The 16,245-nt window shown below is 46.5% G+C and overlaps 1 protein-coding gene across 1 annotated transcript in view; it reads left to right on the top strand.

The window, feature by feature from the left end:
* The first annotated feature begins 8,875 nt into the window (after nucleotides 1-8,875).
* Nucleotides 8,876-16,245, top strand: part of LOC125932265 (rhox homeobox family member 1-like) — a 9,215-nt gene continuing 1,845 nt past the window's right edge. Inside the window, exons 1-2 of the mRNA XM_049644795.1 lie at nucleotides 8,876-9,448; nucleotides 13,951-13,996. Coding sequence (XP_049500752.1) covers nucleotides 8,997-9,448; nucleotides 13,951-13,996 — 498 coding nt within the window. The 5' untranslated portion in view covers nucleotides 8,876-8,996. The remainder of the gene's footprint in view (nucleotides 9,449-13,950; nucleotides 13,997-16,245) is intronic.

Genomic DNA, 16,245 nt, shown 5'->3' with positions numbered 1-16,245 from the left:
ACCGTGGCAACATGTGCAAGCGGAGAATTCATTGTAAAACGCCCTCCTGCTCCTGCAGCCGCAACGGGTCAAAGTGGCGTGGGAGTGGGGCTGCTGCCCGTCCCCAAGCTGCCTGAGCTTCAGCCCAGCACCCTCCGGGTCCTTTTTGTCCATGGGGCCAGGAGCTCCTGCACGGCCGTGGCCTTTTGCCGGCGCTGCTGCTCTTTCCTCAGGTTCACAGTGTATTTCCTCCTCATCTTCTGATGCAATTGCCAGGATCACAGGAGGGTTCGCATCTGGAGAGGAGGAAAGGCAAAGAGAGAGATCGTGACATTGAATGCCCGGCCTCAAGGGCAGGAGGAGGCCCAGGGCCCCAAACTAAGAGCAGCAGATACAGCTCAGTCCATCCTGCTGTCCCAGAGAAAGTTCGTTTCATAGAGTTTGCTGAAGCACCTGTCACCGTCCAGGCACTGACCGTGCCGCCCTTCCTGGTCCTCCCTGACTCCTAAACGACCAGTTTCATCACTGCTGCGTCTGGGTGAAGGCTCCTTGTCCTCAGTGCTGTCGATGTAGCTGTGCTTCTCTGCAGACTGTGCTGGGGTCCACGGGGATCTATGATCTGGTGGAGGTATAACTAGCAGCCGAGTAGGGTCCTCTTGGAGTATCTGGCCTCAGTGACGGTGTGTCGGCTTCAGGTTCAAAGCCTTTGGACTAACACGTAAGACGTTGACTATTGGCTTTCTCACCACCAGTTGTGGCAGATGGGACCCTGCTGGTGCACAAATGTCCAGGTGTGGCCACAAAATTATGTAAAATATTTACAAATATAAATTTCGCACAGTATTTGAGTGGCGAAGAATATATTTGCCATTGGAAGTGTGTGTACTGAGGTGCCTGGGGGGCTCGGTTGGTTACGCATCAAGCTCTTGATATCGGCTCAGGTCATGATCCCGTGGTTCGTGGGTTCGAGCCCCAAGTCGGGCTCTGGGCTGACAGCGAGCAGCCTGCTTTGGATTCTCTCCCTCCCTCTCTCTCTGCCGCTCCCCCACTCATGAGCACTTTCTCTCTCTCTTTCCTGAAACGAATAAATAAATGTTAAAAAAAAAAAAAAGAATTGTGTGCACTAATACGATATATCGTAAAAGGAATGGCTTTTGGGGCGCCCGGATGGCTCGAATTTGTATTTGTAATGATGCTGAAGTCAAAGCCCTCCATGCTACCTAGAGCTCTGGGAGTAGGTAGAATCACGGGGCTGGGTTGGTCTGGCTCTCCGGGTGGTCATATGCACTCTGCAAGACACGCACTGTGCCACTTGAGAAGGCTTAAGTGCCCCAGAGTCTTAGTAATGAATTCACGTCAGAGTACAACTGCAGATTCCTGCCCGGTGCCTAGTGCCTCCAAAAACACTTACACTGCATGGGGTCCTTCCCAGTGAGTGTTATAGTGAAGAAAAATGCGTTACTATTTGGAAAGTATTTGCAGTAATGTCTTGTACATAGTATGCACAAATGTTAAAGAAATGTATGTGAAATGAACATTTGGGCCCAGAGCATGTTCAAAGATTTATCACTCTGGAAGAAAGGCATTTTAAACTCTTTTTTTTTTATATTTCTTTTTTTATTATTATTTAAAAGGTTGGTTTATTTTGAGAGAGAGAGCAAGCACGACCTGGGGAGGGACAGAGAGAGAGAGGGAGACAGAAAATGCCAAGTAGGCTCCACGTTGTCAGTGCAGAGCCTGATGCGGGGCTGGAACTCATCACGAACCATAGAGTCTGATGCTTAATGGACTGAGCCACCCAGGGCTTTTTTTAAAAAATAATTAATTAATTTATTTTAATGTTTTTCAAAATTTATTTATGAGAGAGAGAGCATGCGTGAGCAGGGTAGGGGCAGAAAGAGAGAGGGGGACAGAGGATTCAAAGCGGGCTCTGCACTGACAGCAGTGAGCCCGATGTGGGGCTTGAACTCACAGACCATGAGATCATGGCCTGAGCCAAAGTCGGACGCAAAACCGACTGAGCCACCCAGGTACCCCTCTTTTTTTTTTATTTGAGAGAGAGAGAGAGCACAAGCAGGGGAGAGGGGCAGAGGGAGAGAGAGAGAGAGAGAGAGAGAGAGGGAGAGAGAGACTTAAGCAGGCTCCACACTCAGCGTGGAGCTCCATGCAGGGCTCTATCTCGCAACCTCGGGGTCATGACCTGAGCCAAAATCAAGTCAGACACTCAACCGACTGAGCCACCCGGCCACCTCTGGACAAAAGACATTTTAATGATCTATGGGGAACAGCGTTAATAAGATTATGGAAAAGGCTATTGTTTTTTTTCTTTTAAGGGAGCAAACTCATAGAAGCCTAATAAGCTTCTTTTGAGCATAGATTGATAGAATTGTGGAATTGCAAGCCTGCCTGGCAGATTCCTAAGAACGAGTCTTAATATCTGAATGTCCAAAATCTAAATATCTCCTCTTGCAGACGTGGGTCAACGTCCAGAAACATAAGGAAAAATAAGGGACTTCTCCAATACTCACTCACTGCTAGCTGCTGCCTGGCCCAGGTCTGCTGATTTTCAGAAAGCCTATCTTTGATTTTACACAATGTTGGAGGCTTTTGAATAAGTCAGAAGAATCTTCGGGTGAAAATAAACATGGGGCAGAATCTGCTAGTCCGAGATTGAGTATCTTTGCCTAGGCAGGAGAGACCCATACTCATGGTACAGCAGAGCACTCTTAGGACAGGCAAACGGGGCTTCAAACACAAGACTGGCGCTAGTGAAAAAAAGAGTGGAGGGGGCAGCACCAGGAGAGTTCGGGTAAGGGCACACCTACTGCGAACACTCAAGACTCAGGATATCTACGAATATGCCGCTTACTCGACTTGGGTCCCCCTTTGGCACGATACAGACGCCGAATGATGTAGCCTCCCCCGCTCCTGCCCCCAATAGGCCAAATCACAAAGAAAAACCCTAGAGTCTGTCATGAGGAAGGATATGGAAACGCTTTCTGAGGGTTAACAGCTCACTAATCCTTTCTTTTCCTTTTTTTTAAGTTTTTATTTCTTTAAATAATCTCTACACCCAACGTGGGGCTCAAACTCATGACCCCAAGATCAAGAGCTGCACGCTCCTCGAACTGAGCCAGTCAGGCGCCCCACAAATCCTTTCTTTTTCTGAAAATCGTGTGAGTGTGCTCTGAAGTGATGCTATATTTTCTTTTACACTTTCTGTATGTGGGGCGCCTGGATGGCCCAGTGGGTTGAGCATCTGACTCTTGATTTTGGCTCAGGTCATGATCCCAGGTCGTGGGATCGAGTCCCATGTCGGGCTCCACATGGAGCCTGCTTGGGATTCTCTCTCTCTCTCTCTCTCTCTCTCTCTCTCTCTCCCTCTGCCCCTCTCCCCCACGTGCACTCTCTCTCTAAAAGGAAAAATAATAATAATACTTAAAAACTTAAGCTTTCCGAAATTAGTCAGTCAGAGAAAGACAAATATCATATGACTTCACTCATATGAGGATTTGAAGAGACAAAACAGATGAACACAAGGGAAGGGAAACAAAAATAATATAAAAACAGGGAGGGGGACAAAACAGAAGAGACTCGTAAATATGGAGAACAAACTGAGGGTTGCTGGAGGGGGTGTGGGAGGGGGGATGGGCTAAATGGGTAAGGGGCACTAAGGAATCTACTCCTGAATTCATTGTTGCACTATATGCTAATCTGGATGTAAATTTAAAAAAAAATTAAGTAAAATGGAAAAAACCCTTAAGCTTTCTGTCTGCATTTATAAATATCGGTTGTTTTGTTTCGTTTTGTGTTTTTGGCACATTAACCAGAGAGATAGACCCACTGAGTCTGTGGCCCACCAACGTGGTCTTCGTGGTGATTCAGAACATGGAAAGGCCCTCAAGCCCTTTGCTGCATCTAGGGAATCCACAGGACGGGACTCGCTCACTTGCGTCTTTAACTATTTGACACTCACTGGTCTCAGTGAGATCCTTGGGTTTTATCCTCAGTCAAGGGAGAAAGGAGGGAAAAAGTACTGAAAGAGCATAAGAAGAAAAGGAAATGGGAAAAGAGGTGCATCGTGGGGAGCAGGAAAAGGCCACTAACGGGGTGCCTGGGTGGCTCAGTCAGTTGAGCATCCGACTTCGGCTCAGGTCATGATCTCACGGTCTGTGAGTTCCAGCCCCGCGTCGGGCTCTGTGCCGACAATTCAGAGCCTGGAGCCTGTTTCGGATTCTGTGTCTCCCTCTCTCTCTGCCCCTCCCCCGCTCATGCTCTGTCTCTCTCTCTCTGTCAAAAATAAATAAACATTAAAAAAATTAAAAAAAAATAAAAAAGGCCACTAATAACCGGGAAGAGACAGTTAAGAGTGCAGGTCCAAAGCCTGGCTCGCTGTGAATCCCGGGCCAATGCATGAGCCCGTCTCTCAGCTTCCTCACTTGAAAAATGGGGAGAATGACTGCCTACCTCACTGGGTTTTCGTGAGGGTTCAATGAGTGAATGCATGTAATGTCTTTCTTCCGCTCCAAGCCTCCAATCCATCAGCAAATCCTCTTAACTCCACCTGAAACACACATCCCCAAACCTTTCATTTTTCCCGCATGCCTTAACCCTAACCACTGTTATCTTAAAGCAGAATGTTGCATTAGCCTCCTGGCTCCCTGCTTTCACCTTTTCTCTCCTACGACCATTCTACACGAGGAAGCCAGGACGATCTGATGCTGAAAATATGAATTCGACCCTGTTGTGCCGGTGACTATAACTTCTATAGTACTTCTCCTTCTGTTTGGCCTAGAATAGGCATTTAATGCATGGTCACTGTTATTACATTCTTCTTCTTCTTCTTTTAATACTTATTCATTTTTTAGAGAGAGAGCACATGCAGGTAGGGGACAGGCAGAGAGAGGGAGACAGAAGATCCGAAGCAGGCTCCACGCTGACAGCAGAGAGCCCGATGTGGGGTCGAACTCAGGAACCGCGAGATCGTGACCTGAGCCGAGGTCGGACACTTAACCGACTGAGCCACCCAGGTACCCCTGTCATTCCCATTTTAAAGATGATGAAACCAAGGCAAAGTAAGAATACGCAGCTCGCCAGATTAGCCAGAGAGCGCGTGGTGAGCGAAGCCAGGAGTTAGACCTCTGTAGTCTGGCTCAAGATTTGCTCTCATAAACCTGTCACACCAGATCATGATTCCTGGCTACTTTAGCTTACAATAGGGCTCCCCTTGGGGCGCCTGAGTGGCTCAGTCGGCTGAGTGCCTGGCTTCGGCTCAGGTCATGATCTCGCGATTCACGGGTTCGAGCCCCACATTGGGCTCTGTGCTGACAGCTCGGAGCCTGCTTTGGATTTTCTGTCTCCCTCTCTTTCTGCCTCTCCCCTGCTTGCGCTCTGTCCCTTTCTCTCTCAAAAATAAAGAAACATTGGGGCGCCTGGGTGGCGCAGTCGGTTAAGCGTCCGACTTCAGCCAGGTCACGATCTCGCGGTCCGTGAGTTCGAGCCCCGCGTCAGGCTCTGGGCTGATGGCTCGGAGCCTGGAGCCTGTTTCCGATTCTGTGTCTCCCTCTCTCTCTGCCCCTCCCCCGTTCATGCTCTGTCTCTCTCTGTCCCAAAAATAAAAAAATAAAAAATGTTGAAAAAAAAATTAAAAAAAAAAAAAATAAAGAAACATTAAAAATTAAAAAAAGAAAAAGAATAGGGCCCCGCCTGAAGTTTAAAATAAAAAGTAGATTAAATTTAGCTTAAAAATTGTAAATAAATACTAGCGTGGGTGGTATGGAGTTCGGGCAACGCTCCCCTGGGGTACACGAGGGACTGTGGGTTAGATGACGGGGGAGTACACTGCGGACAGAGATGTGCGAGAACACGTCTGAGACGTCACAGCTGCTCTAGCTAGTCTAACGCAAGCCGTGAGGAAAACTCTTGTATTTCTCCCACATAACAACCGATCCAAGACTGAAAATTCATCATCGGGATCCTAGCCAAGGGAGGGAGAGGCCTGCATAATCCGGAAGAGTCAGCCTGAGGACGAAACACCTTGGTTAAAGTCAGAGAGAGGCCGTGGGATCGCCATCCCTTGACATCTTTTCTTTCTTTTTTTAAAAAAAAATTTTTTTAAATGCTCATTTTATTTTGGGGGGAGAGAAGGAATTCCAAGCAGGCTCCATGCTTCAGCATGGAGCCTGACTCGAGGCTCAAACTCACAAACTGAGCCGAAATCAGGAGTCAGATGCTCAACTGACGGAACCACTCAGGCGACCCCCCCCCACCTCCTTGACATCTTTTCTAAATGTGAATTGGTCAATCACCATGTTTCAGCTGATTTCTGAGCCATCCTGCAGCGACGCTTATCCATTAGGCACGGTAGGCAAGGTGCATACGTCTTACAAAGGCCCCCACCAATTGTTTAATTTCTTTCACAGGATGATGCTGAAAACACTGATGGTTGCCATAGTAAAAAGAAGATGAATCATGTGTAATACGAAGCATAGGACTCATTATTAGAAATTGCTTGTAATGTTCAGGATATTAACACCTCCCAAAGCATCTACAAAACACATGGCTTTGTTTTTTTTTTTTTAAGTTTATTTATTTTGAGAGAGACCGAAGCAGCGTGAGTCAGGGAGGAACCCAGAGAGGGAGAGAATCCCAAGCAGGCTCCACCCTGAAAGCACAGAGCCCGATGCAGGGTTCCAGCCCACAAAGCGTGAGATCATGACCTGAGCTGAAATCAAGAGTCAGATGCTTAACCAACTGAGCCACGGAGGCACCCCATTATGAAACACATCTTGAAGAGAGAACCATAGAGCCCTCAATCTGGTATAGGGGCCAAGGGCAGACGACTCCAAAATGTGCCCCTTTGGAATATTGGTGATTTCATTTCATTTTTATTTATTTTTCAATGTTTATTTATTTTGAGAGAGCGAGAGAGCACTAGCGGGGGAGGGCAGAGAGAGAGCAAGAGAAAGAGAGGGGCGCCTGGGTGACTCAGTCGGTTAAGCATCCGACTTCGGCTCAGGTCATGATCTCTAGGTTTGTGGGTTTGAGCCCATGCCGGGCTCTGTGCTGACAGCTCGGAGCCTGAAGCCTGCTTCGGATTCTGTCTCCTTCTCTCTCTGCTCCTCCCCCACTTGCACTCTGTCTCTCTCAAAAATAAATAAACATTAAAAAATTAAAAAGAGAGAGAGAGAGAGAGAGAGAGAGAATCCCAAGCAGGCTCTGAGCTCTCAGTGCAGAGCCTGATGCCAGGCTTGATCTCACAAACCATGAGATCGTGACCAGAACTGAATTCAAGGGTCAGATGTTTAACCGACTGAGCCACCCAGGCACCCTGGTATATTGGTTATTTTAAATAAAAATTACTTAAGAAACAGCCAATACAGGGGCACCTGGGTGGCTCAGTCGGTTAAGCGTCCCGACTTTGGCTCAGGTCATGATCTCGAAGTCCGTGAGTTCGAGCCCCACGTTGGGCTCTATGCTGACAGCTCAGAGCCTGGAGCCTGTTTCGGATTCTGTGTCTCCCTCTCTCTCTGACCCTCCCCCGTTCATGCTCTCTCTCTCTCTCTCTCTGTCTCAAAAATAAACAAATGTTAAAAAATAATAAAATAAAAAGAAACAGCCAATACAAAAAGAACACCCCGAGCCCCCTTTGTCTCCAAAAAAGTAAGAAATAAATCGTGAAAGTTACCCTCCCTGTACCAGGAAGTAAAGAGACATCCTCCATAGAGCAGAGAAGGCTGTGTAAACACCCCTTGTCACCCTTTCCTAATTTACTACCCCAGCCCAAATTCTGTTTAGAATTCCTTCTGAATCGAAGCTCCCAAACACAAGTTTTCTTTGCCCTGCCAATTCCTCAGAGATGCCTTGGTTATTTCTTGAGGTGTCACTGTCATTATTTGGCCTCTGTGTTCACGCAATAAAACTTTGTTTTTTGTCCTGTCAAACTGTCTCATGTCAATTTAATTCCTAAACCAGCTAGAAGACCTTGAAGGACGGAAGGAAAAAGTCTTCCTCCCTTACACTGGCCTGGATCTCTTTTGACAATAAATACAATTTTATTTTTTCCAGAGCAAGAGATCAGGATGATATTTTTAGGGAAAAAAAGGGAGCACGGGGGGAGAGGGAGCAGCAGGGGGAAAGGTGGAAACTGACCTGAGTTCATGCCAGGAGCCCAGCACAGGGGACGGCTGAGCTTGTATAGGGGACATGCTACCGCAGATGTGCGAGTGGAGGACCACGGAAGATGCATACTTCACTGTGGCCTCCTAAGCCAGCAAAATGCAAGAGTTCTCGGGTGCACTAAGCCCTGGGCTGGGGGTCTACACTTGCACTCCGATGGGGCGTCATTACTAAAAATCCGGAGTACTTGAACTTTCTCATCGGGCACATTGGATTTCCTGTAGAGTGCATCTTACCCAGAATGTTCTACAAATCCGGCCCCAAGATCCGACTCTGGGCACCCGGGAAACGTGGTGGGCTCTGCTTTCTGTGTCCTTGCAGAAACTCGGTTCATCATTTCACTTTACTTGTTAGCCCGGCGTGTGTGCAGGTTGCCAAATATAGAGGGCTGGACCATGAGACTTTCTCAGAACTTGTCCCAAAGGGCTCCTGTAGGTAGTGAGAAGTCTCGAACCCCCATCTCTCCCCGTCCCTGATTTGCCCCCCAAATCAGTTCGCATAATCCGGTACCATCCCGTCCTCAGACCACTCTGCTCAAGAGGGGTGTGGTAAACCGAACTTTCAATTAGAGACCCGATTGTGCGCAAACCCAAGCTCCCGCCTTGCCCCGCACAGCCCTAATTTTTTGGCCACGCCCCAGACACTTGCGTGTCGAAGCAAGTCCCACCCACCTCAGTTGGCGGAAAGGGAAAGCCAATAGCAATCGTCTAAAGGGGATCACGTTCGCGTCGAACTTGCGCCAAAGCGTTTGAACTGGTACGAGGCGCCAAAAGAGGCCAGCTCTGGTCTCGATCACCACAGGGTGGGCGGAGGCGGTGGCCGTCCACCACACCACAGCCATGGAGCCTCTGCCCAGCGGCGACTACTGTGACCTGGGTGCATACTGTGACCCCGACTACTACTGGCTGGGGATGCAAGAAGTGGAAATCAGATCTGAATCTGTGCAGGACGCGGCCCCAGAAGCCAAAGAAGACGGCCACGTTGATGACGGCAGTCTAGTCCCCGTGGGCAACAATAACCCCCAGGGCGGTGCCAGCTATGCCAACTGTGGAGGCGACATCAACCGTGAAGGCGTGGCGAACCGTGACGGCGAGGGGAACCACGAGGCCAGCGGTGTCGTCCAGGCGCTGGGGCAGCAGCACGCTGAAGGGCCACCCCAAGTGGCAGCCGCTGGGGCTCGTCAGCCCCACGGCAGGCAGCAGGGGGCCCCGCGCTCTAAGTTCACGGCGTTTCAGGTGCGGGAGCTGGAAAGCGTTTTCCAGCGCACTCAATACCCTGACGTGGCCACAAGGTAAGTGGCTTGCTCCGGCAAGTGCCCTTCGCCTCATCTCCAGGCATCTTCGTTCCCCCACCCCACCCCGGCCCCCCTGCCCCTCCACCCTCGCCCGTCCCCCCCTCCCCCCCCCAACCTCCTTCTCCCCCTCCTAAACCAAAAAGGACTAGGGGTGGGGAGAATGCCTTCTGTGCATCAAGGGAAATATTTGTATACAGTAATTATATGAAACAAGTCTGTGGAAATCTGTGGTGGGTGGTCTTTTTGTTTTTTAAAATTGTGGTGGGGACGCCGGGCTGGCTCAGTTGGGAGAGCGTGGGATTCTTGATCTCTGGGGGTCGTGAGTTCGAGGTTCGAGCCCCACCTAGGCATAGAGATTACATAAACAAGCACAAACTTCAAGAAAAAAAGACTTAAGGGGAGGCTGGGTGGCTCAGTCGTTTAAGCGGTTAAGCGTCCAACTCTTGATTTGGGCTCAGGTCCTGATCTCCCGGTTCGTCAGTTCGAGCCCAGTCGAGCCCGCATCGGGCTCTGCGCTGAAGTGCTCTCATGCGCGAGCTCTCTCTTTCTGTCTCTCTCTCTCTCTCAAAAAAAAAAAAAAATTAAAAAAAAGAAAAAAGACTTATTAAAAAGCTGGTAAAATAGGGAGTCGTGGCTGGCTCAGAGGAGCATGCAGCTTTTGACCTCAAGGTCCTAAGTTCGAGCCATTTATCGGTGTAGAGATGACTAAAAAAAAAAATTAATTAAAAAAAATTGTGGTAAAATATGTGTGAAGATAAAATATACGATCTTAACCATTTTTTTCAGTGTATAGTTCACTAAAGTGCATTCATATTTTTTTTTACAACGAATCTCCAGAACTCTTTCCACCTTGCAAAACTAAAAGGATGCACGCTGAACCACTCTCTGTTCCCCCATCTCCCCCAGCCCCTGGCGATCACCTTTCTACTTTGTGTTCTGATGAATTTGACTAGTGTAGGTGTCTCATATAAGTGGGATTACACAGTATTTTTCTTTTTATGCCTGAAGTATTTCACTTACTATAATGTTATCGGGGTTCACCCATGATGTAGCGTGTCTCAGAATTCCCTTCCTTTTTTAGGGTTGAGTAATATTCCATTGCTTGTAAATACAGAATTTCATTGATCTATTCATTTATTTGTGGGCACTTGAGTGGCTTCTACCTTTTGGCTATTGTGAATGACGCTGTTGTGAACATGGGCGTGCAAATAGCAGTTGGAGTCACTGTTTTCAATCATTTGGGGTAGATATCCAGAATTGCGGAATCGTTTGGTAAGCCTGTTTTTAATTTTTCAAGCAGCTACTGTGCTGTGTCCCGTAGTGGCTGCAAGTGCACAAGGATTCCAATTTCTTCACATTCTTGTTAACACTTATTTGTTTATTTCTTTAAAACATTTTATTTTTAGGTAATCTCTACACCCCAGGTGGGGCTTGAACTCACAAGCCCGAGATCAAGAGTCACACGCTCCACTGGCTGAGCCAGCCAGGCGCCCCTGTTTTTAATATTAGCCGTCTCAATGGCTGTGAAGTGGTATTTCATTGTGGTTTTGATTTGTGTTTCCGTATTGATTAGTGATGTTGAGGATCTTTTCATGGGCATATTCAAGCCCTGCGCCCATTTTTATTCTCCGTAAGACTAATTTATTCATTTTTTTCCTGATTTCTTTATTTTGGTCAAATACTCGTAAAATGTACTGTCTTTGCCATTTTTCATTGCGCAGTTCAGTGGCATTACGTACATTATTCTTATGTTACCATCACCACCGTTCATTTTCAGAAATCTCATATTGCAAACCTGAAACTATTACCATTACACAATAATACACCCCCCGATCCCCTGGTAACCACCATTATACTTCCTGTCTGTGATTTTGTCTTTTTGTGACCGGTTTATTTTCCATAGCATACAGTCTTTTAATTTTTTGTAAGCTTTTTGGCTTTTTTATTGAAGTATAATTGACATACAGTGTTATATGAGTTTCAGGTGTACAACATAATGATTCAACGACTTTATACATTACTCAGTGCGCACCACGATAAGTGTGGTCACCATCCGTCACCATAGAACATTATTACAAATTATTGACTATACTCCCTATATTGTATGCTCATTTTCATGACTTATTTATTTTATAACTAGAAATTTGTACTTCTTAATCCCCTCAATTTCACCTGTCCCCCGACCCAATTCCCCTCTGGGAACCGTCAGTTTCTTCTCTGTATTACAGTCTGTCTTTTTGGTTGTCCATCTCTGTTTTGTTTTTTAGATTCTACCTATAGGGGTGGCTGGATGGCTCAGTGGGTTAAGAATCTCACTCTTGATCGAGAGAGGGAGACACGGAAGCCGAAGCAGGCTCCAGGCTCCAGGCTCCAAGCTGTCAGCACAGAGCCCGATGCGGAGCTTGAACTCACAAACCGGGAGAACATGACCTGAGCCGAAGTCGGACGCTTAACTGACTGAGCCACCCAGGCGCCCCTATCCATTTAGTATTAATGAGCACTTGGGTTGCTTCCACTTTTTGGCTCTTGGGAATTACACTGCTAGGCACATAGGTGTCAAAATATCTTTCCGAGACCCTGTGTTCAGTTCTTTCAGGTATATACTCAGAAATGGAATTGTCGGGTCATTTGGTAATTTCTATGTTTAAATTTTTGAGCAGCGCTCAAACCCACAAACTCGAACCCACAAACCATGAGATTATGACCTGAACCGAACTGTTTTTCTTAGCGGCTGCACAAGGGTTCCAATTTCTCCACATCCTCACCAGCACTTGTTATTTTCTGGTTTTTGGTGTTTTTGGTTTTTTTTTTTTTTGATAGTATCCATTCTAACGGTATGAGGTAGCAGTGTGGTTTTGGTTTGCATTTCCTTAATGACTAATTAGTGATGTTGAGCATCTTTTCATGGCCATTTTAATATCATCTTTGGAGAAATGTCTATCCAAGGCCTTTGCCCAGTTCTTAACCGGTTGCTTGTTTATTTATTCAGTTGTAGTCCTTAATATATTGTGGATGTTAACTCCTTATCAGATATATGATTTGCACATATTTTCTCCCATTTGAAGGGTTGCCTTGTCACTCTACTGATCTTTTTGAAGTTTGAAAATTTATTTTGGGGGAGAGAGAGAGAACCCACACGCACCTGAGTGCATATGTGCTAGTTGGAGAGGGGGAAGAGGGAGGGAGAGAATCCTAAGCACAATCCACACTCAGCACAGAGCCTGACGTGGGACTCAACCCCACAAACCACGAGATCATAACCTGAGCCTAAATCAAGAGTCAGGCACTTAACTGACTGAGCCAGCCAGGTACACCTCACTTTATTGATTTTGTACTTTGGTCTACAGAAGTTTTTAATTTTGATGTAGTATAATTTATACATTTTTTTTTATCGTCTGTGTTGGTAGCTTTTTGTAAATAAAATTTTATTGGAATCAGGCTAAGGAGAATAAGGTACTCTCCTGCAGCTAGCTGTAGGCCTGGATCCTTTCATTTACAATTTTGAGGCGGGCGCCTGGGTGGCTGGGTGGTTAAGCGTCCGATTTCGGCTCAGGTTGTGATCTCGTGGTTTGTGAGTTCGAGCCCGGCGTCGGACCCTGTGCTGACAGCTCAGAGCCTGGAGCCTGCTTCAGATTCAGTGTTTCCCTCTCTCTCTCTGCCCGTCCCCTGCTTACTCTCTGTCTGTCTCTCTCTCAAAAAACAAATCATAATAAACATTAAAAACTTTTTATAAATAAATAAAATTTTGAGGGAGGGGGTCACCTGGCTGGCTCAGTCAGAAGAGCGTGTGACTCTTGATCTCAGGGTCAAGACTTTGAACCCCACTTAGGACATAGAGCCTACTTAAAAATTTTTTAAATAAATTTTAAAAAGTTGGAGGGGCACCTGGCTGTCTCAGTCAGCAGACCATGTGACTCTTGATCTCGGGGTTGTGAGTTCAAACCCCACGTTGGGTATAGAGCTTACTTAAAAAATAATAAATAAATAAATAAGTAAATAAAACTGTGATAATTTGTTTGCATTAATTTTTTATTTTTTATTTAAAAGATTTTTTAGTGTTTATTTATTTTTGAGAGAGAGACAGAGTGCAAGTGGAGGAGGGAACAGAAAGAGAGGGAGACACAGAATCCAAAGCAGGTTCCAGGCTCTGAGCTGTCAGCACAGAGTCCAATGCGGGGCTTGAACCCACAAACCATGAGATCATGACCTGAACCGAAGTCGGATGCTTAACCAACTGAGCCACCCCGGAGCCCCGAATTTTTCTTTTTTTAAATAGTGCAATAAAATTATTTATCTTGACTACCAAGATGTTAATGCTACCTTAAATTTTGAGGGGAAACCGTAGCAAGCCTGGAACTGGGAATTACAGAAAAAGTTACTTGGGGGGTGGGCTCTTGAGGGGAGGGTACACGTTTTAAAACAAGCATAAAATGTATATCTGTACATTTCACTTTATCCACAGCTCCAAATACTAAACATTTGTGGTTTTCTCCCCGCAGAAGAGAACTTGCAAGCTGCATGAATGTGACCGAAACCAGAGTGCAGGTCAGTAAACCTGAATGGCCGGGCAGCCATTCTGAAACCGGCTTTAGGGCTTGTGACACTTCTGTTCCAGGGGTTCTCAAGTTGGTATGTTTCGGTTTTCTTTTTCAACTTTGGCAAATAAATCGACTTTAGGAGTCTTTGTGGGTGAAAAATGGGGTATGTGAACTCCAGCTTACGGATGTTTCCCATTACCCGAGGGAACATGATTCCTTTCTCTTAAATTTTTTTAATGTTCATTTATTACTTAGAAAAAAATTTTTAAGGGTGAGCGGGGGAGGGGCAGAGAGAGAGGGAGACGCAGAATCCGAAGCAGGTTCCAGGCTCCGAGCTGTCAGCACAGAGCCGGCTGCAGGGCCGAACCCACCACCCAAAACACAGATATCCTTTGAAGAGTCATGTGTGGAGACATATTGGGGCTCAGGCTGACTGTGGAAGTATTCAAATTAATGCACAGAGGAGCAGGTTATGAGAGGGATTGGTTATACTAAGTTAAAGCCATGCATAAGCTCTTAGCGAAGTGGGTGAATTTATAAACTTTGGGGTGGGGGCGCCTGGGAGGCTCAGTTGGTTGAGCGTCCGACTTCGGCTCAGGTCATGATCTCACAGTCCGTGGGTTCGAGCCCCACGTCGGGCTCTGGGCTGACAGCTCAGAGCCTGGAGCCTGCTTCGGATTCCGTGTCTCCCTCTCTCTGTGCCCCTCCCCTGCTCGTGCTCTGTCTCTCTCTCTCTTTCTCTCTCAAAAATAAACATTAAAAAAAAAAACATTGGGGTGAGGGAGAAATGTATGCTCAGAACACGCTATATGAGTAACCAGTGTCTATTTAGTGAAGCTGAGACTGATGGTGGAGGGACAGCTTCAAAGTTCGAGAACCCAGTCCTCTTGCTGTTGTTTTTAAGTGTTTGGTAAGGCAATGTGGGGAGTGAGAGCTCTACGTTCTAATTTTCTGGAACATTTTGATGCATCAACCTGAAAACATTGCTGGGGACAGTCACGTTACGGTGAGAATGGGGGAACGGTTTGCAGGCTTTGAAAATTTGCCTAAAGTATGAAACAAGCAAAAAAACCCAAAAAACAAAACAAAAAAAAAACCCACCCAGTACTGAATGAATATCAATTGACCTAAGAAGGGCAAAAAGGTTAGAGAAGAACTACATGTCAGTCAAAATAGGCCTTCTGGATACTACACAAATTCTACAAATCCACTAAACACGTAAGCACATATTCTCTTGAGGATTTCTAACATTTTAAGAATTTTTTTCATGTTGGTGATGCTATTTTGAAGAGTTGAGTTTTGTGGAATTTGGTCGGCTGGGGGTTGGGTGGCCCTTATTTGGGGATAGAGTCATTGTGTTAATTTTAAATACTTTCATTCCCTCAGGCACTTTTGACTAATTTGTAGGTCATGCCGTAAAAAGGTGACCCCCCCCCCAAAAAAAAAACCCCACTTAAGTTACAGCAAAGTGATATTTGCCCAAAAAAGAAAGGAAAGGAAGTCAGGCTGGGTGTATCGGCTTTGCTGCAGAGTACATGTGTGAGTGCATTGATGGAAAGGAGTTGCAGGGGCGCCTGGCTGGCTCGGTCGGAGGAACATGTAACTCTTGATATCGGGCCGTGGGTTCGAGACCCGTGCTGGGTGTAGAGATTACTAAAAAATGTAAATAAACTTTAAAAGATTTCTCAAAAAAGAACAGTTGCAGATCTGGTGGTGGGAGTACCTGAAAAGCAGCCCAACAGAGCTGACCGTTGAGTAGTGGCATCCCAACACCGCAGACTGGGGCCCCGGGCCTGGCTCAGACTGGAAAGGTTGGGAGCAGACTGGGATCGCTTTTTCAGGCTGACAAGGCGTATTGCAGAGGAAAAGAAAAACGTTAAGGTTTGGTGACTAGCTCTTTCTCCTTCCTGGGTTTCCTAATGCACTCGCAGTGCATTCTGAAGGGGAAAGAGGCCACAAGACACAAATCAGGGAGAAAACAGTGTTCTCACAGATTTCCCAACCAGACAGCTGAATTTCTCCAAGAAACTTAATACATGGTTTCCTCCTTTCTTTTGCAAACAGAACTGTTTTGTAAAGCCAATGTTGAGAATACAGCCCATATCAGGGCGCCCGGGTGGCTCAGTCGATTAAGCCTCTGACTCTTGGTTTCAGCTCAGGTCATGATCTTACTGTTTGTGAGTTTGAGCCCCCCCATCAGGCTCTAGGCTGACAGCACGGAGCCTGCTTGAGATTCTCTCTCCCTCTTTCTCTGCC

The sequence above is a fragment of the Panthera uncia genome, chromosome X, assembly GCF_023721935.1.
Source record: "Panthera uncia isolate 11264 chromosome X, Puncia_PCG_1.0, whole genome shotgun sequence".
NCBI classification, from domain to species: domain Eukaryota; kingdom Metazoa; phylum Chordata; class Mammalia; order Carnivora; family Felidae; genus Panthera; species Panthera uncia.
Note: the sequence above shows the minus strand (reverse complement) of the source record. Positions and strands in the feature narration are given on the sequence as shown.